The following is a 23,364-nucleotide window of genomic DNA, read 5'->3' as shown; positions in this document are numbered from 1 at the left end:
AAAATAAGTTGAATAAAGATGGAGAAGTTTCCAGAAATAATGCAAGGTTAGTATGCAAAGGTTATTCTTAAGAAGAAGGTATTGATTATGGTGAAAATTTTTCTTATGTTGCAAGATTAGAAGGTGTTAGGACTTTAATTGGTTATGTTGCACATAAAGGATTTAGAGTTTATCAAATGGATGTGAAATTAGTATTTTTTAATGAAATTCTTGAAGAGGAAGTTTACATAGAACAACCAGAAGGTTTTGTAGATCCTAGCAAAAATGATATGGTTTCTAAATTGCACAAGGCATTGTATGGACTCAAGCAAGCTCCCAAAAATTGGTATGAAAGACTTCGTAACTATTTGATAAAGATTGATTTTCAAACGAAAAATGATAACAACAAACTATACATCAAAGGACCAGACAAGAAGATTATGTTGGAGAAAATCTTTGTAGATGATACATTGTTCACTAGAAATGATGATTTATGCAAAGCTTTTTTAGAAGAGATGAGTAAAGAATTTGAGATTTACATGTTTGGAGAGATAAAATTCTTTATTGGATTATAAATTTAGCAGAAGAAAGATGGTATCTACATTATTCAATCTAAATATATCAAGGAGATACTAAAGAAATTTGGAATGGAGGATTTAAGACTAGTTGGAACACCTATGTCTACTGGACATAAGCTTTTCAAGAATGATGATTCCAAAAAGGTAGATTAGACCACATACAGATTAGTGATTGGTAAACTGCAATATGTAGTGCATACAAGGCCTGATATTGCATTAGCAGTTGGTATGGTGGCAAGATTTTCAGCAAATCCTAAAGGAAATCACATGATGACAATCAAGAGAATCATGAGGTATCTAAAGGGTAACTATGGTTTATGTTACAAGAAATGAGACAATTTGGATTGGAAAGCCTTTATAGATGTTGATTGGGCATAAGTGTTGATGATAGGAAGAGCACCTATGGTGGAGTGTCCTTTCTTGGCAAAAGACTAGTGTCTTAGACAAGTAAGAAGTAAAATTGTATTTCTTAGTCTATAGCAAAAGCATAGTATGTTGCAGGAATAGTTACTTGTTCCAATGTTGTTTGGTTCAAGCAATTGTTGGCAGGTATGAAGGTAGAAATCAAGGATCCAATGTTTATCTTTTGTGATAACACTTGTGCAATTAGTATATCAAAGAATTCTGTGATGCATACCAAGACCAAACACATTGCAATAAAATATCATTTTGTGAGAGAATTGGTGCAAGATAAAGAGGTAAGATTAGAATATGTAAATACTAAAGAAAAAATTGCAGACATACTCACAAAGCTATTACCTAAGGATGCATTTTTGTATCTAAGAGGTAAGTTAGGGGTTATTCTTCTATCTAAAGCTCACTAAATGAAGTTTAGTGGTGCATCAATCAGAGCATGTTGAAGACCAGTCAATTGATGTAGTAATGAAAAGACATATTGCATATGAATCAATACATCAGGTACATTGCTATTCACTGAGTATTGTCTTTGGCATAAGATGTCAAAGAGGAAGAGTTTGATGTCATATTTACAGAAATTTTATAAAAAAAGAGAGTTATGTGATGAGGGAGAATTTGTAGAGATATCAAAGAAGAACTTGGTCTGATATCAAAGAAGGAGAGTTTGCTATCAGAAGAAAATGTTTAAGATAGAGTTTGCTAATAGAGGGAGAAATTGAAGGTAGAGGGAGTTCACACTGATAGATGGAGTTCTCATGGATGAGAATCAAAATAAAACTAAGGATATTTTCCTTACTTTATTTTGCTTTGAAATTTCATTGTATTATGACATGTTGTGTTTCCATCAATGCCAAAGAGGGAGATTGTTGAAAACAATTGGTTAATTGTGTATTGTCTTTGATATTACACAAAATGTCATATCTTTACCAAATAGTTTATGCCAAACTCACTCGAGCAATGAAGACAGTTTCCTATGTTTTTCAAGCATTCTAGTGTTTGCCAAGTTCAGAAGGCAGTGACTACTGAGTTCACTCAGGCATTGAAGAGAAGTTTGTAGAAATTGAGTGTTAAACGAGCTCAATCAGATAAAAAAGGATATGTTAGATGGAACCAATGTTAATTGAGCTCACTCAATTACCAAAGAAACTTTGCGAAGATGCAATGTTAACTGAGTTCACTTGGATAACACAAGAAAATTAGTTCTGAGTTAGTGTTTATCGAGCAAGGTTGGCTAACGAAGGGTTTTTTATTTTGACATATTGAGTTCAATGGATTTGTTTGTTGGTTCTAGCTGACTAAGGAGATGAATATTAATTATTCTAATTATATTCAAGCCGAATTTGACAATGCATAAGATATAAATATAAGGTTGTGGATTGAATGTGTGCAAGTGTATGAAAGAATAGAAGATGTTAAGAGGAAGAAAATTAGAAAGATAAGAAGAATATCCTTGAGGAACTGCAAAGATACATTTGATTGGGAAGAATCAAGTATTTGAGCCAGAATTGAGATCTATAATAAGCAATTCAGTTGCATCAGAAATTAGGTCATCTCATTGTTACTTTCTAACCATTGTAGCAGTGATCTAAATCTCTTATCAAAGTTGGCTTAATAACTATTTGTAAATCCTTTAACAAGGTGACATTTCTAGATTGAAGTGTTTAAAGACCTCTAACAAGGCCACTCCTAACAGGGTGATTAAATCCTTTAACAGGACACCTAACAGTGTGTTTTGTAACCTTTAACAGGGTTGGCTCCTAATAGGGCTCACTTCAGAAGAGTGAAAAATAGTAACTAGTTGCAATTGGTGATTTTTCCCAAATTGAGTTTCCATGTTAAATTTTGGCGTCACTTGTGTTCATGCTATTTCTTTCATGTGTATGCAACTAAGTTAATTAAGGTTAATCATAAACAATATCTTAAGATTTGCATGTTAAGCATTTGCCAAGTTACAGTTGTTATTTCAGTGGTTAACAAGTTACAACATAATATTAGTATTAATCGAGTGCCTATGTGTTTGTTGAGCAACAATATTTTCAGTAGTGTTTATGTTCTATGCTGACATCTAAGAGATTTGAGATTTATTTTAGTGGTAACTGATTTACCCCTCCCCTCTCAGATACTCCTCTTATATTTCCAGCAAAGGGATCTTGGATTTCTTTTTGTGGTAACCGATTCATCCCTCCCCTCTCAATTACTCCTCTTATATTTCCAACAGGCAATGCTTCCAAAAAGAGAGAAGTAGAGAGACTTGATTAGAGATGAAGACATAGAAAGAGAAATATGGGACACTCATGCAAACACACATATACATATATAATGAGAGGAGGGGAAATGAGGGAGTAAAGTAGGAAGAGATATAAGGAAGGGAAATAGAGAGGGAATGAGAGCTAGGTAGAGAAGGGAGGGATAGAAAAGGGGAAAGGTAGGGAGATAGATAGATAGGGAGGGAAAGAAAAAGATGGGGGGAATATATATATAGAGAGAGAGAGAGAGAGAGAGAGAGAGAGAGAGAGAGATGCTCCTTTGTCTGACAATGGTTGGGGTTGCCTATGCTGGTCATCACCATGTTGGTAATAGGCAATTTGTAGTCAATATTGCCTTCTACGAATTCAACATGTACATGAGTATTCAAGTTGAAAAATATTCAAATATAAAATAGATTTATTATTATTATTTATTAGTCATGTATAATGAATAACGTAGCAATATGAATATATAAGAAATAAATAATAATACCAATTCAAACAAAGAATGTGACACATGAGATGAAACAAGGATTGCAAGGATTTCATATATGTAGGAAATGAAATTTTGTTACTAGGAAATGATATTTGAGAAAAATGTGGATTCAATAAATTTTTAATAAAAAACTTATATTCGAGAAAAATGTGGATTCAATAAAAAACTTACAAAGAGTTTCATCCCCCATCTTCATGGCATAAAATGAGTTATTAACAAAATAAATGCTTTAAACTCTGCCCCATAGACATCTTGTTATAAATGTTGCATGTAGACCACATGTCACCATTTGGAACTCGTTATTGTTGTATCTGGAAGGGATATGCCATATATTGTGCTCAGATTTGATTTGTAGAGTAGCTCATTAATTTTACAATACCATGATATTCTCCACTTGCAAACAAAATGATGCTACATTAATGGTTGAATAAAGACCATGATAAATAATAAAAAAATTTATTTTTACAAAGAACATTATTTATTTAATGATTTATCAATTAACCTCATTCGCTAAACAATCATATGCACAAATAAACTTCCACACAATTTGGCCTACCCATTGCACACTTTAGGGCCAGTTTGGTTGCTGGAATACAACTGGAATAGGAATAGGAAATTAGAATATGATTTGTATTTTTTGGTGCGTAGAATAGGAATAGGGAATAGGAGTACGTATTCTCATTTTAGCCTCAAAATGAGCTTTTGTCCATTCCAAAAAATACTTGTAATTGGAATTGCTATTCTTGCATTCATTTTGATTTTTTCAAATTTGATTAAATTTTCAAATCCGCTTTGACCTGTGAGCGCTGGAACTTTGTTTTCAATATTTTCAAATATTTTAGCGATTTTCCAATGGTGCCAATTGCATCTTCAGAAATATTTTCAAATGGCGCCAATTGCAAGTTAACCCTATTCCAATTTAAACTTGCATAACCAAACAAGGGATAAACAAGATTGGAATGCATTTTTCCATTCGTATTCTTCATTCTCCATTCTCACGCTTGCAACCAAACGGGCCCTTAGTTCAGTAGTAAATATCTAACTCGTACCGTTCCTGACTTTAACCGGACGACTTAAACATTCCCTTCGAGGGGGAAAAAAAACCTATCCGCGGATCGTTGCACGCTAGATATAAAGGACGCCAAATTATTTATTTGCAGGAATTGGAACTTCAGTTGCACTGAATGAATCTTCGTCAGATATGTTAGATTATTTCAAGCTCTGAAGTCATCCTTACTTTTCGGGCATTAGCACATTAACTTCTGCGTCGAGTTTTCTTATTGCTGACAGTGTGGACTTCATGGTTGACATAGGTTTTGGGAAAATAATGATATCTGTGTGATATTTCTGGAGGATTTCATTTTTCGTTTTTGTTGAGACACGAGGTCACAATTGAACATTACACATTTGGGAAAGAAATGACCCCCATTGAGCATTTTTTGGAGAGTAAGACTCCTAAAATTAAAATTGTGATACATTTTAATGGCTTTCAAGGGGTTTTATGCTCTCTATCTTAAGCTTTGTTTACGAGGTTTCGGACTCTTTAGTTATTTATTAATAGGAAATGAATTAACCAGTGAATTGTGTTTGTTATTAGAGAAATCAAACAAGCTACCCTTTTAGAATCTCAGAGGACAATGAGGCCTTGAGATGATCTCAAGGTTGCTAAACTTTGCTCCAGCACACTCCTAATAAATCTTCTCCACATGAGATTGGAGTTATAAATATCTTCTTTCATCACAAAGCCACATACTCCCCCCTTCTCTGCAATCCTCAACAGAGCATCCAAAAGGAACAATGCTCTCGGTCATTTTAAAATTTAAATACAGCTTGTTGCTCCCACATATGTTCTTTCCAATTCATATATGTGCAGTCTTGCATGAGCGCATCAAACCTCTGTTCCTTAAGCAACAGTCTTCCTGACCAACTACCAAAGGCAGCGGTCTGCATGGCACAAACTGGTGAATTATTAAAATCCTGTGGTAGGGAATGCCATGATGCATGACAGTGTCAGGTGGACTCGACAGGGGAGATTGTTAGGATATGAAGTCCAACAGTCATATGTCTTTTAGGTCTGAACCAGAGATAAGAGAAGCCATTTTATAGTATTCCAACACCATGCTCTTACAGATTCCCTGGACTTATCTTCTCTTTTCTGTTTCTGCAATTCTTCCATGATAATTTTCTTAGGTGCACCTATGCGCTCAAGAATTGTATAAAGCTCAGATTTAAGAGCTTTTAAATCTTCTGGTTCAGCTTCAGGCTTATTTTCCCAGCCATCCCACCACTGCACATGGCGGATTCTTCTGCTCTTAGTATGCATAGCCTCATTTTCTACCGAGCCCAAATCTCCAAGAAATTCGTTGATGATAAAATCAACTTCACCGTCTTCCATCTGTGCTCTAGCCTCGCCTCAGCTCTGATACCAATTGTAAATATAATAACGAGCAAAAAAAATGAATCAAAGAAGACGAAACACACAATAACACAGATTTATCATAGTTCGCAAAAATTTGCCTACATCCACACTCCAGCAGGGAATTGCTTGTATTAATTAACTGATACGATACATGGGCTGCACACAGCCATTATATAGAACTCTATGAATACAAAGAGTCAATAAGGAGAACGAAAAGACATATGACTGTTGGGCTTCATATCCCAACACAAAGGACTGTAGTTGTAGAAGAAGAAAGGCCAAGCATAATAGAGATGATGACTGAAAGGATGAACGTTTGGCAAGAGACTAAGGATATGTAACATTGTAGCTCTTCTTGTAATAAAACTAGACGTTCGAACTTATCTCTTGCCTCCCACTAGATATTATAATATTGCCAAAGAGGAGAGATTAACTGGGAATGAGAACAAGCCAAACGCGATAAATAGAGAAGATGCCATTGGCCTCAATAGTAGAAGAGGAAAAATTGTGGTACGAGAAAAATAACTTGGGGAAATCCGTGTAGCTAGACTACGGACAGAATCTTGGCGACATTCCCTTTAGAGAGAGTTTTTGATGTTAGTGAAATCTTTAAATCCTGCACAACCTTTGGAAGAGGAGATATACAAGGTGAATGATGCTAGAAAGAGAGTCCAAGACGTGTGAGGGAAATGTAGGATGACCATCATTGGGTTAGAAGATCCATACGGGCTTCTTTGTGAAAATTAGTCATCACAATCAGGAACACAAAAACAACAAATCATATGATAATAAATAAGAGGCTCACAAAAACACTATTGTGGACCAATCTTTTTGTCTCTGACTTTGAAACCATCTCTTGCCTTAGAAAAGGGATTATCCCTAAACATTTTTTATTATTCCTACCATAAAATTTAGTTGGTTGATGTTGCCCTAAATGAGGGCAAAGAACCTTGATAGGGTGTACAACTGCTTGGCTATCTCTCTAATTTGATTGTGTATTTGAACAAATTTTGCGATGCTAGCCCTTATCCTTGGGCTGCTTGTCTGTCCCAAGCATGCAAGTCCAAAATAAAGATGATTTTTCAGACACCTCAAAAAAATTCTTCAAGCAATGATGACATCATCTTTAATCTCACAAAAATCTAGAAGAATTCTTTTGTACAGTATAACAACAGTGTATACAATTTACTTGTGGAAAAGTTCAAGTTTATCTTATTTTGGTTGTCTCAAAATTGGTTCCACTCCTCCATTCTGATAAGAGTTGTTGGCTTATCAGTGAATATCAAGACAATATCAAATATTTTTGATTTGAGTTTACTTATCACTTAACTGTTTATGGATATTGGCAACCAAGATGAATATTGGATTTTTTTTTGTCATACCATGGTTTCCTACTAATTGGTTACATCATCTGCAAGCTGACAGGAAAAAAATTGTTGTAAGTGATCATCTCATATAGGCATATCAATCAGCCTCATATTAATAAAATCTATATCGCATTTATACATGGTTTTGATATTGTGCTCATTTGATACAAGCATGCTCAATAAAAAACAATTACAGTGTATCTATCAAGGTAATAGATGATTTAAAATATGACGAGAATAATAGTTATTAAAAACATATGATTGAAAGGTTAAGGCTTAAGTTGAATGAAAGAACCACCAGTTCATCATCTCTGTAGTCACAGTAGCGTGCCCTAACCATATTGAATATCTTGGTCCATTGGATTTCTGCATTATTAGCCTACTAGACATTTGCTCCCTCAAAGCATCCTACCATTTGATGTTCTTAGTTAACAAACAGGGGAAGATCACAAAGATGGATTTAATTTAAAGTGTTTGGTCATAGATAGTAGCTCTTCTATGCTACCACCACTCACATGGGAAACTAATGTGATTGGATCCACAATTTTTTTTGTATTAATCAAAGCCATTGGGGTTGACTGGCAAGGCCACAAATAAGGGAACCTAACTTGCCCCAAAGGTACTTGTACACAACACATAGATGCTCAAAGACACATTTATCTACTGTAGTCATACCAATGGACAATGGATAATCTTATCAAATAACATTTACTAAATTGTTGACACTGTATGCTATTATATTGCAAAAACTATTTGCCAATACATTGCTAAAAGTATTATTAGACTCATAGTGAGGCAATGCTGCTTATAATGAGGCTGATCTTAGATAGAATAATAAACTTCTTATATAAAGAATATAAAACGTGTTATATAATATATATTTTAAAAGCATCTCAGTCAAATTGTGAGCAAAAGATTTTGTTATATAAGCAGCATTGGAGACATTCTCATTCCTCCAAAACCCCAAAATATCTGTAACGGGGAATTCATAGACAATAATATGTTAAATTGATAGACACGGAATTATAGGTGCTCAAGAACACATTCATCTGCAGTCATACCAATGTGCAATAAATAATCTTTTCAAATAATAATATATATCTACTGTACTATTATATTGCAAAAACTAATTGCCAAGATATTCGTAAAAGTACTATTAGACTCATTGTGAGGCTTATCTTACTTAGAGAGAATGAGCAACTTGTTACGTAGTATATTTTTTAAAACCCTTTTCAAAATTGTGAGCAAAAGATCGGTTATATAAGCTCTGCATTGGAGATATTCTCATTCTTCCAAAACCCCAAAACATCTTGAAGGGGAACTTCATAGACAATAATTTGTTAAATAGATAGAATGTGCATGATAAGAAGTATACCGCAATATGCACAATTCTCTAACATAGTTGTTGTTTCTTCTTACAATAAGCATCCTTTATTTAGAAGGTATTATTATATGTGACTTAAGAACATTTCGCAGGAACCAAAATCAAAGAAACCACTAGGAATCAAATTTAATAGAAAACTTTTACTTGTGATCAATGGCATGCCACTGTAGAATCAATATGTACACAAAATATTAGACATATCCACATCATAGATAGAGCATCCCGATAGAAAAATAAAATTAGTTTTTATAGATTATCCTGCTTATAGAAGAAAGAGTTTAAAATAGATGAATCGAAATGATTCACAGTCACACCAATGCCGTTTAAACAATTTTGAAAATACAAATGGCGCTATAGTGATAGATCAAATTTTAAAGGAGAGCCTTGGATTGCATTATTTGCCTGACCTCATTCAGAATCCGAGGGAACTCGTAAAAAATGGAAGATTGTCTCCCCTCCAGGCCATTCCTGCTAACTCTGTTGTTGCCAGAAAGGTTATTACAGGGGCTGCCACCAACAACGAGATCAAACCCTCCAACTTTATCAATAACTTCCTCCAGTACTTCCCTGGTCAATTCTTGCACATCTTCCTTCTGAATCAGTGTGCCTGTTTGTTGTGTTTTCTGCCACCAGGAACTAAGTGTAAGCCTGTTTTTTGGACATATTTCGACAGATACAACACATTTTAAGTTTATCCCTAATCGATGGAGAGCAACCTCTGCTCCACCTATACCAGAGAACAAAGAGAGGACTTTGATTCCACTGAGATAATATGGTTTCAATGCAGACAAATGGTATGCTACTGTGTCAATTTGGAATGCATTTCCCAAACACTGAAGGCGCTCTGTCATAGATGACACTCCCCGGGTGTGATCTTTTTCAAATCCCAGTACAAGCTCTATCTCGTGAGGCTCCAGAGGGGCCATCTGATCTGGCCCCACCCATATCAAGTTGTTCTTCTTGCACATGTGAAGTATGTATGCCTGCTCACTCAAAGATGGTTTACCATGAGATCTTTTAACTATTGACCTGAGTTCCTGGCATTGTACATCACTGGCTCGTGAGCCACATATGCAATTCAGTTTTTCTCTGTGATCCCAGGAAGGCCAATACTTCTTTGTTTGAGGAAATGCTTCATGAATAGTCATAGGAGGCAGAGGCAACAGATGAAATCTACCTTCTATTGGAAGGTTGTGTACATAGCCTCTTGGTCTCTTTGAAGCTGAAAAGTACTTGGAGTCAACAAACTCCACCTCTATGCCATCAAAATGCCGGGATATAGTCTTCCAAACATCCTTTGGTGCAATGGCAACATTTTCGAAATAGAAGAATGGAGGCCCTTGCATAAACTCCTTCAATTGCTTGGAACGGCCTTTTGCAGGATAGCCAGGAACCCCAAAGCCCATTAACCTCTTATGGGCTAAAGGGGTTTCAGTTTCCAAGCTACTTATGATAATATCTTCCTTCTTTCTTTTACGAAATTTACTCCTGCATACCTCTCCATCTTGTTTCTTCTTTCCCTGCAGATGAACACGTTATTATATGCTTATAATTAAATTAAGTAACCACAATGAAAAATAGCTGTAATAGTGTTGAAGAACATGTATGGTCTTAGAGCATGGAGGATAAGTGGGGTTACTTGATTGCATTGGGGAACACGGATTCTAGCAAAACTAACAAAATTAATAGCATGGATAATTGTACGAACATTTAAAAGCAGTTGTAAGCATGCATATGTTTACATTGCGATAATAACATTGTAACATGTCATTTGTTCCACTTGTTGTGTGTATAGAAAAGAATGAGAGTTGGTATCAATTGTATGTAGCAATGTGAGAGAACTAGAGCATTGACAGAATGAAGAAGGGAAGCTTTGGATGACAGAAGATGAGGAATCCACTTTTAGCAAAGAAAAGGGCATCATAGTGATCTGTCACGCAGTTGTTATTATTGTTGTTGCACAAATATTATATGAGTTCAATGGCTGTTTGGTGTGGATGGACACAGTTTTGGCCTTGTAGATGCAATTGTCTTGTAGGACCAAACTTAGTACTTTGATGGTGCTCAAATTTGAATACTTCTACTTATTCCCGTTCTTTTCAGAAAGTTATGCAATTCCAAAAAAGGGCACTTCATTTAAGTCTACATCTGAAAGTTTGGTTAACGGGAGATGGAGGAAATTACTAAAAGGACAATTTTGTAAATATCAAGTGGTAATTTGAAATTGTCAGATCCTGTCCGGGCAGGTTATAATGGCCAAGGAAGTTTTGAAACCATCCAAATGATAATGAAGCTGTAGGTTTTCATGAAGGGGGGTTCTGTTGATGACAAATGAAATTTGATGTCAACTGTTAGATCTTTGCTCTTCCAAATGCAGTTATAAACTCTTATGCATTGAGAGAATCTTCCAACATCTATTTAAGGACATGAGCAAGTTGAATTGGATAACGTGAGGAATCAAAGGCATCCCATAGTGAATTGGATTCAGAAGCAGATTGTATTACAGGATTCAGGATAGCTACATACCAAATTACAAAGTGAGAGCACAACATAAAAACCATGCTAGGCAGACTATGATGACTACCCAACTTGTGTGGCAGAAGTATTCAAAACTCGAGAATACTTGAAAAATAGAAAACACATTGTTTGAATTTCTTAGATGTATAATTGTTTTAAGTAATCTAAGGAAGCTTGAAAAAATGTGTGATTTCCTTTTCCAATTGGTTGTCCCAATCTTGAGGTTTATATAATAAAATTTCTGCCTCTTTATAGCTTGATTATTTCTTTTATCTTCCTATTTTGATTTCTGAACATAAAACTCCACAATCATTTGACTAAAAATTCAAATAGTATGGTTTGGATTAAAAATAGTTTGAGAGCTAATTAGCACAAGCATAGCTTGTCAATGATAACAGATATTGATTTGAAAAATGTTTTGCATTTGATTGGATTATTGAGGATGGTGACCTTATATTTATAGAGGATAACCATAGATGAGTTGACCCAAGCTGGTCATTAGGTAGTGATAGAGCGATCTGGGGAGGAGTGAGCTTGTACAACTAGAGACGAACAAGTTATTGAAGATAATCTTGTTGCTACCTCTTTTATGAATAGGATGGTTGCAGCTACTTTTCTGACATACGTAAAACATGGCAGGTTCCAACATCTTTAAACCAATTTTGGGAGGATTGGTTCTTCTCAATTTTGTAGCTTGCTTGTTGATTCTGGCCACATGGATTTCTAATTCCAATTTTGTGTACAAGAAAACAATTTGATGCATAACAAACTTTTCTTTTATATCAACTTTCAATATCTTATTTTAATTTTTATCCCTTCTTGTATGCATGTTTGAATGGTGGATGTAATTGATTAGATTTTGTGTTTATTTGAAAATTGATTTAATATGGAATGCATTATGCAAAGTACTTTTTTAGTGTTTTTTGCCCTAAGTTTCTCTATTTTTGAATGAATTAAAAATATGTTTTTTTTTGGTTAGGTTTTTACACAAAGCCTAGCCTATGTCAATCAAAATTTGGTTCAAGTCTCAAAACTATGGACTTTTTAACAATTTTACAAAAGTTACCCAATCTATTTTAGAAAATGATTGATGATTTCTGTATTTCAGCTAAAGGTTTGTCTGAGATATTTAGATTTAATAATGTACCTAAAACAAATTATACTTGATAAAACACGATAATGATGTCAATGTTTTGGATTATGTACAAATAGCATTAGGGATCAGTTTGAAATATAGATCTTCTCGTCACCTTGAGACCAATGGTCATATAGATAGAATTGACCAAGCTTTGGCAATTCTATTTAGGATGTATTGCATGGATAAATATACAAGAGAGAAGATTACTTTCTCTTAGTAGAACAACTTTCATTATCCTACCCTTGGGATGGTGCTTTTTGAGGCATTATATGTTATAAAATATAATATTTTTTAATTCTATGACATGACAAGGGATAATTGGGTAAATGTGATTAAAGTAATGGAGGGACTCATAAACTATTAAGAAGAGATTAGCAAAGCAAATATACAAGAGAAGAACTTTTAGATGTTTTGCAATTAGTTAACAACATTTTTGAAGGCAAAATTCTCTAAACAACTCTACTACATATCAACACAATATGTAAGCCCCTTTTAGATGTTTAAAGTTATTGATAGTAGCCTATTGTCTAGATCTTCCATTAACCTTTGACAAAATCTATAATGCCTTAAGTGTCATTCTTGGAAACTTAAATTATTAATGCATCAAATATTTTGACTAGCATGCTTTGGCATGCTTTACATGTGCAAGATTTGATGGTTCTTGTTGTAGAATCACTTTGAGTACTTGACCATATTAGGTTCTCTATGCAATCTACAAATATTGCAACACTGGTTCTAGTTGCCTAGTGTTTTGAGGATAGTGCAATATGAAAGACACATCAAAGATTCTCAAGTTGTTTCATTTTTTGTATGATTAATTTAGTAAACATCTCACATTCTAGATTCAAAAGATTTCCATGTAATTGGTCTAGAATTTGGGGCTCTTGTAGTAGAACCACTATTAGTACTCAACTTGGCAAGTCCATCTCCATGTTGAGAAATTGAGCACAAGGTCTAAGAGGACCAATATTATTAGGAGAGTTGTAGTGTCCCTTTCGGAGGGGTAGAAAAAATAACCCATTTAGCCTGTTTAATTCCCCTAGGTTAATTTTGGGACATTCCCAGATTCTCAAGTTGTTAGATATCAAGGTAACATTTTACTAATAGTTTTAATAATTAATTTCATAAAATGACTATAGTAAAAATTAAAAGAAATATTGAAGTCACTTTATTAATTTGCTGCTATGAATTATTTTAAATGGAGGATTAGGGACCTTAGGAAAGTTGTCTATTCTAAATTTTGGGAGCTTCTTGGCGAGCACTACTCGAGGAGGAAAACCCTAGGGAAATTGGATTGGTTGTGGAAGATCTAACCTAGCTCATTGTAGGTGTAGCCACTCAAGTTTCACACTTGGATTTGAAGAATGATTTTGAAATTTTTGAAGTCTTGGTAACAAGGCAAGTTCTACGATTTTTTAAGTTTTGAAAAGATTACAAGGAAACATTAAGACTTCTTTGTTGATCTATCTTGTTGGGATTTCAAAGTTGGAAAGTGGAGGTGATTGGATTTGTTTCCTAGTTGGCATTCTAAGTATTAACTAGTTGCAACATTCCCCTTGCTAGACATGAAAGATGGTAACCAAATGTGGCACGAGTCTTGAAAGCAGGGAATGATACATTTAGAAGATATTTGGGTGATTATGGAATCATTTCTTGGCGAATATTCATGTGACTACCTAAATTATCTATACTACCTTAGCTTAAACATGAAACTCCATGTCAATCCTCATATCAATACTTGCTTAGCCTTATCACCACCCCCTAAGAATCTTGGCCAGAAGGCTTGGTTGGCCCTGGGTGCGTGTATGCTTAAGAGATGTTTGTGTTGCACGCACTCGTCTTGTGAATCTGCATACATGCAATGACTCATCGAAGCATTACAACTTCCACCTTTGCAGTGCAACACTTGATACCATTATCCACTAATGCCAAAGATTTAACCTTTTCCATTATATTCCTAGTTTTTTACTTTAATTTACTTGCTTTGAGCAATTTCACTTTACCCACTTGATACTTCATTTTGACAGCTTTCTCATTGCATTCTTGAGCTCTTTATTGTATTCAGACAACTTGTTCATGATTTCTTGGCCATCCTTTCGTTCACCTCATTGAGCTTTGGCTTTCAATGGTGAAGGGGAGTTACACTATATCATTTTGTATTTTGCCTAGCATATCGTATCTCTTTATGCTAAATCTTTCAATAACATTATTTTAATCACTTATATTTACAATTATCTATCATGACGTTCTTGTATATTTAGTTGTTGTAGAGATAGAAACACCAAAATAAGGATATGACTAAGGCAAGTTCTGAAAAACCACCCATCAATTTTCCTTGTTTGCACGTGTGCAGATTTGTTGGAGGAAGAGGCCAAGTGAATTGTTGGCTTTGATGACCTTCAATATTTGTGAGCTTCTCTCGTCTTATTTCAGTGTATATTGCACTTACTTTTGTAGTCTAGTTGTCTCTTTCATTTCCTATTAGTTGCCTTAGTTTGTTTGTCATCATCTTAGTTCTATCGCTTCTTGTCTCAATTTCCATAGCTTGTCAATATGGGATGAACTCATGCTATGCCGACATCTTGTACTTTCTCTATCCTCCTTAATCTACACGTGTCTTGGGTAGTGGCTTGTGGAGTTAGCTAGTTGGATGTGATAGATAGCTCTTTCATTTCTAATGGTTAAAATACTTTTATCCATTGATATAACATAGTTAATTTAGTTTCTCAATTTAGTTTGTTCAATTTGATTAAATTTCTTCATTCCCTAGTTGTCTTGGTCCCCTAGCTTACTAGAGCGCTAGTTGAAATGAGGTGGTGCAAGGGGTAGTTCATCCCTTGAGACTTTACTTGGTCTTGAGGTTGGTGAATTTCTCCTACCTAGGAGTATATAGTCAAAGTATTATAGATTTGGGATTAAATTTGCAAGTTCACTATGTATTAAATACAAAATATTAACTTCGCTTATCTCTTTCATAACCATATGATACCCATTTTGGCCTCACTTAAAGCTTATGAAATAATAATGGTAAAAACTAATTAGGAACCACACCCATACTTCAGAGTTATCTGCCCTTCCTTAGACCCTTCCCTACAAACTTGAGGTCACAAGTGTATCCTTCACCCAAGAACCAACTATGTTCCCGTTTCCAAATGGGTCAAAATTGCACGTAGTTCTTAAGAGGTTTCTTAAAGGAGCCTACACACAGGCTCCCACAATTGAGTATTCTTTAATTATTGTTTCATACTCAAACAAAGTTCTTTTAAATGATTTCTAGTAAAGAGTGACTCTTATCGACAAGCTGGAAATCTCAACATAATTCCAAATATAGCAATCCTAGCTCTTTCATCTAAGGTTATCGTGATCTTAAATTATACCTCACTAGAATAATTTTTTCTAAATTAGTACAAGGATCCCATAACTCTTACAATTACCTATCAAGGATATCATACAATATCTAGTACCTTGATATTAATACCCCATAGTTTAAAATACATTTTCGTTTAGGTTTAGAACATACTAACGTGCATATAATGAAACTTGATAGACTTTAGTATCAAAGTGCATGGTTAACTTGAACCCACTAAGCTAAACAAACAGTTGGATTAGTTCCTTGCACCCTAATCATATTTCTCAAGGGTTTATCTTATTGTACTACAATGACATAATAAGTTTGATGATTTATTGGTGAATACATATAATGAACCTTATTACCCACTTAGGGCATTATAGAATTCTAATTGAGAGTCAAGTATAACCTACCTTCTCTAATTTCTAACACACTTTAGCAATCAAGGATATGATAGACTTGGGGAATACAAGCCAATTTTGCCATGTTTAGTTGACCAATATTATCATCATGAACCTTAAATGATATATGTACCGTCCAAGTATATTCCTTCATGTATTTCAATTAGTTAAATGCTTTTAAATATCCACTTAGTCATATTAGTTGACAATTGACCCTTTGATCATATTAATCAACCATATATTAACTAATCAATACTAACAGTACCATTTACCAATATATGTCAAATTTTAGTACAGATAGAATCAAAATTAGTAATATTAATACCAATAACATTATTATTCAATATGTCTTTGTAATGTTAACAATATCACAATAACTTTAATTATGATATTAATTAGGTGTATTATTAATATTTCCTAATTAGTAATAATTACTTTAATCATATTATAATATTAATAGTATCTCAATTATATTTGTCGAGCGATGGCCACTTTGGTCAAGCTGACCCTCTACATGGGTTTCCAAGGGACCTGTCCTATGAAAGAGAAAGGGATATGCCCCCTCATCGATCAACATATAAAACATTAAAACAACCATGGCATATTTCGGGATAAGACGGAAGTATGTTGAGTGATGAAGGTTTGCAATTGGTAATGTGGTAGATTGACCAAGCCACACCCAAACTACTAGATTATATTTTGAAGACAAATACATTGTGAATTTAATTCCTAAATGAATCACAAATACTTGTGTGACTATAGTAAAGTACCATGATTTGTAAGGAAAACCTCTAAGCAATCCAACTTGTCGACGATTCCCTTGCCAAATAGTGCAAAATTCTAAAATAGTTCGGAAAAGAATTCACAGAACAAGTAAAATAGTCCAAAATATGTTGGAACTTGAGTTGAACACAGACATAGAGTAACAATTAAGACTACCCATAACTAAAAGAACCGTGAGATGCCAAAACTGACAGTAATTTGGATTAAGCATGGAATATTGGTCGGCAATAAAGAATTCAATCTGAAGAGAAGAAAGCAAATAAAATTAGCTATCTATCTATCTATCTATTTATAAGCTCCTTCTTGAGCTTAAACACAAAATTCCATGTCAACCCCTACATCTCCGCTTAGCCTTATCACCACCCCTTAAGAATCTTGGCCACGAGACCTTGTCAGCCCAGGACATGTGTGTGCTGCAAAGATGTCTGTGCTGCATGCACTCGTCTTGTGAATATGTACACATGCAATAAGCCATTGAAGCATTGCAACATCCAACTTTCTAGTGCAACACTTGATACCACCATCTGCTAATGCCAAAGATTCCACCTTTTCCATTATAATCCCATTTTTGAACTTCATTTCACTTTATTGACTTCATACTTCATTTTCACAACTTTCTCATTGCGTTCTTGAGCTCTTTATTATATTCAGACAACTTGTTTGTGATTTCTTGGGCATCATTTCCTTCACTACATTGAGCTTTGGTTTTCAATGGTGAAGAGGACTTAGATTATATCATTTAGTATTTTGCTTGGTATATTGTATCTCTTTATGTTATATCTTTCAATATCATTATTTTGATCCCTTATCTTTATAGTTATCTATCACGTTGTTCCCGTCTATTTGGTTTGTGTGGAGGTGGAAACACCAAAGTGAGGATATGACGAAGGAGGTTCTCAAACAACCATCCATCAATTTTCCTTGTTTCCATGTGTGTAGGTTCATTGGAAGAAGAGGCCAAGTGAATTGTTGGCTTTGTCAACCTTTTCTATTTGTGAGCTTTTCTCATCTCATTTTCGTGTATGTTGCAGTTTTGTAGTCTAGTTATCTCTTTCGTTTCCAGTTAGTTGGCTTAGTTTTTTTTTCTATCATCTTAGTTTTATCGCTTCTTGTCTCGATTTCCACAGCTTGTCCATATGGGATGAACGTATGTTGTGCTAGCGTCTTATGCCTACTCTGTCCTCATCGATTTGCACACGTGTCTTGGACAATGAGCTTAGGGAGTTAGATAGTTGGATGTGATAGCTAGCTCTTTTATTTCAGATAGTTAAAATACTTTTATCTACTGCCATAACACAGTTGATTCAGCTTCTCATATTTGTCTGTTTAAGTTGATTAAATTTCTTAATTGCCTAGTTGTCTTGATCCCCTAGCAAACTAGAGCACTAGTTGAAGTGAGGTGGTGCAAGAGGTAGTTCATCCCTTGAGACTTTACTTGGTCTTGAGGTTGATGAATTTCTCCTTCTACACAGGAGTATATAATCGAAGTATTATAGTTTTGGGATTAAACTTGTGATTTCATTATGTATTAAATATAGAATATTAAATTCTCTTATCTCTTTGATAACCATATGATACTCATTTCAGCCTCATTTAAAGCCTATGAAATATTGGTGGTCAAAATAATCACCCCCAAACTTCAGAGTTATCCCCCACTCCCTAGACCCTTTCCTACGAACTTGAGATCACAATTGTATTCTTCACCCAAGGACCAACTATGTTCTTGTTTCCAAATGGATCAAAGTTGCACATAGTTCTTACGAGCTTTCTTAAAGGAGCCTACACATAGGCTCCCACAACTGAATATTCTCTATTACATTTTTATGGTTAAACAAAGTTCTTTTAAATGATCCCCAATAAATAGTGACTCTTATCGACAAGCTGAGGATCTCAACACAATTCTAAATAGAGCAATCTAACTCTTTCTTTTAAGGACATCATGATCTTAAATTATGCCTCACCATTATTATTTTTTCTAAATCATTATGAGCATCCCATGACTCTTACAATTACCTATTAGGGATATCGTACAACATTTGGTACCCTAATATTAATACCACATAGTTTAAAACAAGTTTTTTGTTTAGGCTTAGAACATAATGACATCCATATAATGGGACTTGGTAGATTTTAATATCAAGGTGTAGTGGTTCACTTGAACCACTAAGTTAAACAAAGAGTTGGACTAGTTCCTTGCACCCTAATCATATTTCTCAGGAGTAACATAGTAATCATCTTATTGTACTACAATGGCATTAATAAGTAATGTTTTATTGGTGAATACATATTAATTTCCATGAACCTTATTACCCACTTAGGACATTATATAATTCTAATTGAGAGTCACGTATAACTTACCTTTTCTAATTTCTAACACACTTTAGCAATTGACCAATATTATATGTAGGTCCAACTATATTCCTTAATGTATTTGAATTAGTTCAATACTTTAAATCTCCACTTAGTCATATTATTCGATAATTGACCCTTTGATCATATTAATTAACCATATATCAACTAATTGATACTAATAGTACCATTTATCAATATAATATCAGATATTAGTACAATTGAAATCAATATTAATAATATTAATACCAATAATGTTATTATTCAATTTGTCTTTGTAATTTTAAATTAACAATATCATAATAATCACAATTTTGATATTATACATGTGTATTACTAATATTTTCGAATTAGTAATAGTTACATTAATCATGTAATATTAATAGTATTCCAATTATATTTGTCGAGTGATAACCACTTTGGTCAAATTGACCCTCTACACGGGCATCCAAGAAAGGGATGCATCCCATGAAAGAGAAAGGGATATGTCCGCCTTCTCAAACAACATATAAATCATTAAAATAACAAAAAAGGATATGCCCCCTTTTCAAACAACATATAAATCATCAAAATAACCTTTGCATATTTGGGGAAAAAATGGAAGCATGCCAAGCGATGAAGGTCTATAGTTGGTAACATGTTAGATTGACCAAGCCACACCCACACTACTAGATTATATTGTCTGAAGATAGATACATTATGAATTTTATTCAAAAATGAATTACAAATACTTGTGTGACTACAATAAAGCACCATGATTTGTAAGGAAAATGTCCAAGCAATCCAGCTTGTCAACAACTCATTCATACCTTGTCGAATATTGCAAAATTCTAGAATAGTCTGGAAAGAATTCAAAGAACAAGTAGAATAGTCTGAAATAAGTTGGAACTTGAGTTGAGCACAAACACAGAGTAACAGTTTAGAATATCCCATAATCGAAAGAACGATGAGATGCCAAAATTGGCAGTGGATAGAATTAAGCAAGAAATTGAAACTGAAGAGAAGAAATCAAATAAAGTAACAAGTGCTATATATCTATAAGCCTCTTTCAAATGGTGAATAAGGAATTAAGGAAAGACTCATATCGTGGTCAGAGTCAAAAACTTCCAATGCAGTCCCAAAACCAACTAGGCATAAATAATGATTACTTTTTTTTAATGTTCCTTTTCAACATTATTCATGAATATTATAATTATGTAATAAATGTGATATATATATAATTTATGTATATATGATAAATATACAATGTGGAAATTAACAAATGAATAATATATGAATGTTGTTATGAAAGATGTTTTATGCTTTATAAGAGGTCAATATGGCTCCTTATGGGAGAAGAGATTGACCCTAAACTTTGTAGTGCCAATATTTGAGACTGACGCCAATTTGGAGATGTCTTTAAGGCTTGGGGTTAAGATAGAGGGTAGAATATTATAGTTAGAATTGTTATTGTTTATTTCTGAGATTTATTTTGCAGGTATTACTTGAACCAAGCTAACCCTAATAGCGGGGACACTACAATTAATATGTCTAGCAATTCCCATCTCAAAAGGTTTGTTGACCCAATATACCCCCAATGTAGTACACTATCATGTAGAGTTCCTTACAAGATATGAGATGCTATATTTATTATTTCCAACACATAGGGCAATTATTATATCATCTTATATTGAGGTCAATAAGCCATAGAATCACATTTACATTTAGCTTTGTTAACTTTAGTACCCATTTCTTATCCAATCTTTTCAAATAAATTCAAGTTTTCTTATTTCCCACTAGTATTCATTTTACTACTTTTCAATTGTTAGTAGTACCCTACACTTTGTGATGGCAGTGAATGTTGTTTCCAATTATTTGCATCATTATGTGCATCTTCTTATCTTCTCAAAACAACTCTACATTTAGTAATATTATTTAAAACTATTAAATAATATCTTGTGAGTTATGCTATTTTTATTTTAATGATCACTTCTAGATATTGTAAATATCTAGTATAATAGATTCTTTCTATTATTTTTATGTTTCTTTTTAGTAAACTCTATAAGAACAATTTGTTCTTTATTAATAGTTCAATCAATGAATTTACCAATTATTTCTTGTAATATAGTATCAGAGAAAAATCAGTTTTTTGAAAAAATTATGATTTCTAGATGAAATTATCGGTTTTTTGTTTTCTTCGAAAATATTTTTCTTAGCACCTTAAGTTTTTTTTTGTAGGGTTGTGTGCCTTCAACCAACAATGACATTAATCTTTTGCCCTCAAAATCATAATTTTTTTTACCCAAAATGCATTTTTTGTGTTTGTTGCTAGACTTCCAATCCATTCCTTTTGAGCTTTTAGCTTGATGTGTTTTCATTGCAATTATGTTCAATTTCTTGTCAAGATAGTCCCTAGGTGGTTCTCTTCTCATCAAGCATCCTAATGCTTTCCCTATGTGTCTTTTCCGGGTTTTCCCTGCTCCACTTCCCCTTATACCTCCATGCGGGATTCTAGTTGTTCCACTGCATTAAGGTCTTAGGTGATCTAGGTCTAGGTGGGTTGTTGTCTGAGCATCTTTCCGATGAGAAGAAAGTCCTATTTGTTCTACATCTTTATCACTACCTCAAGTAAGCATGTTTCCTACAGATTCCAGCCCGTTCCACTGTCTATCCGCCTTTGGCGAACTTCATTAAGCAAGAATCCGAAGAACAAAGTAGCAATGGCATCTGCAGATTTATGTCTAATCAATTCATGATAAAAGATCAAGACATCAAAGCTATAAAGCTATGAAACTCTTAGATCGAAGATCCGAATTCAGAATTCATTTCTGTGTAGCGAGATGAGACTTCATGTTGTCAACAGCTCATCCTCTGGAAGTGAAATTTCTGATGTGTTTATGAAGCTAAGATGACCCGTGCTCTATTTAGAAGATTTCATGTGTTCAGTGGGACCCAGGCACAGTGTTATAAAGAAGTTAATCCTGGCCCTTGATACGCATCACTAAATGATGAATCCACGGTCAGCAATTCGTTTCGAGGATATATAAGGAGAAACGACAAAGGTAAAGGAAAATGTGTCAAAAGGCTTCTCTTCAGAAAGCGAAGGTCTCAATGGTGCTTTTTCGTCTAATAGAAGCATTCAAGGCTTCCTTTCTAGAGGACAGGGAAGAAAACAATTCTAAGAAATATATACGAGGATATTCTGCAGAGATGCCATAAAGATGCTTTTGGTGAAGTCAGCTGCAAGCCTCTGGCCTTGATATAAAGGAAATCAAGTATTTGTGATTGAGGTAGAGTATCCATTCCGTGGCTTCCCCGAAATTAAGTTGGGAAATTAAGAAAGAAAGCCCTTATGTGGAAAAGAGGGAAACGAAATGCCCAAGGTGTTGAAGGAGTATTGCTCGCATTGAAATCCCGAATCAAAGGAAAAGGCAAGCTTGTAGAAAGATAATTCTAAGATCTCCTTCCTCGCATGTAGGAAGTTGTGATGAGAACCTTTGTTCTGGATTTTGAAGTAAAGAAGGGACTTTCCATTAGGCCAAACTCAATTGATTCGGTAAGTGGCTAATCTTGCTACTATTGGAGATTTAAAGTGAATGAAATGATTGTTGGATTTATGAATCTTCATATAGGTGGAAATGGAAAGTTTTAAATAGCCGTTAACCATCAAATTTATTACAAATCCGTCCGTTATGGTTGTTAATTGTGATTTATTTCATTTGTGTGGCGCCAATGTTCGGATTCCCACATCTATATGATTAGATTTTTCCCAAGCATAGTTCTCCATTGTTTTAATGGCTATCTATCGAGCAATTTATCCCTTTATGAAATTGTAGGCTAATGGCAATTAGAGTAGTAGGGTATGATCGTTTGATTGGTTTGGAAAGCGAATTGAAGAGCTTCTTAGATACCTCATTCAAATTTTACGATTTAGGTGATCTGCAAAGAAGGCTCAACTCTCA

General features: G+C 34.2%; 1 protein-coding gene across 2 annotated transcripts in view; it reads right to left on the bottom strand.

The window, feature by feature from the left end:
* Window positions 1–9,114: 9,114 nt before the first annotated feature.
* LOC149548246 (DNA (cytosine-5)-methyltransferase DRM2-like) overlaps window positions 9,115–23,364 on the bottom strand; it is a 105,057-nt gene continuing 90,807 nt past the window's right edge. For both annotated transcript variants that reach the window (XM_089792296.1, XM_089792297.1), the window contains one exon: window positions 9,115–10,406. In XM_089792296.1, the coding sequence (XP_089648422.1) occupies window positions 9,258–10,406 (1,149 nt within the window). In that variant the 3' untranslated portion in view covers window positions 9,115–9,257. The remainder of the gene's footprint in view (window positions 10,407–23,364) is intronic.

Source organism: Cupressus sempervirens, chromosome 7, assembly GCF_028749045.1.
Source record: "Cupressus sempervirens isolate cs-2001-9-10 chromosome 7, ASM2874904v1, whole genome shotgun sequence".
In the NCBI taxonomy this organism is placed as follows: domain Eukaryota; kingdom Viridiplantae; phylum Streptophyta; class Pinopsida; order Cupressales; family Cupressaceae; genus Cupressus; species Cupressus sempervirens.
The sequence above is the reverse complement of the archived record's forward strand: the minus strand, read 5'-3'. Positions and strand labels throughout refer to the sequence as shown.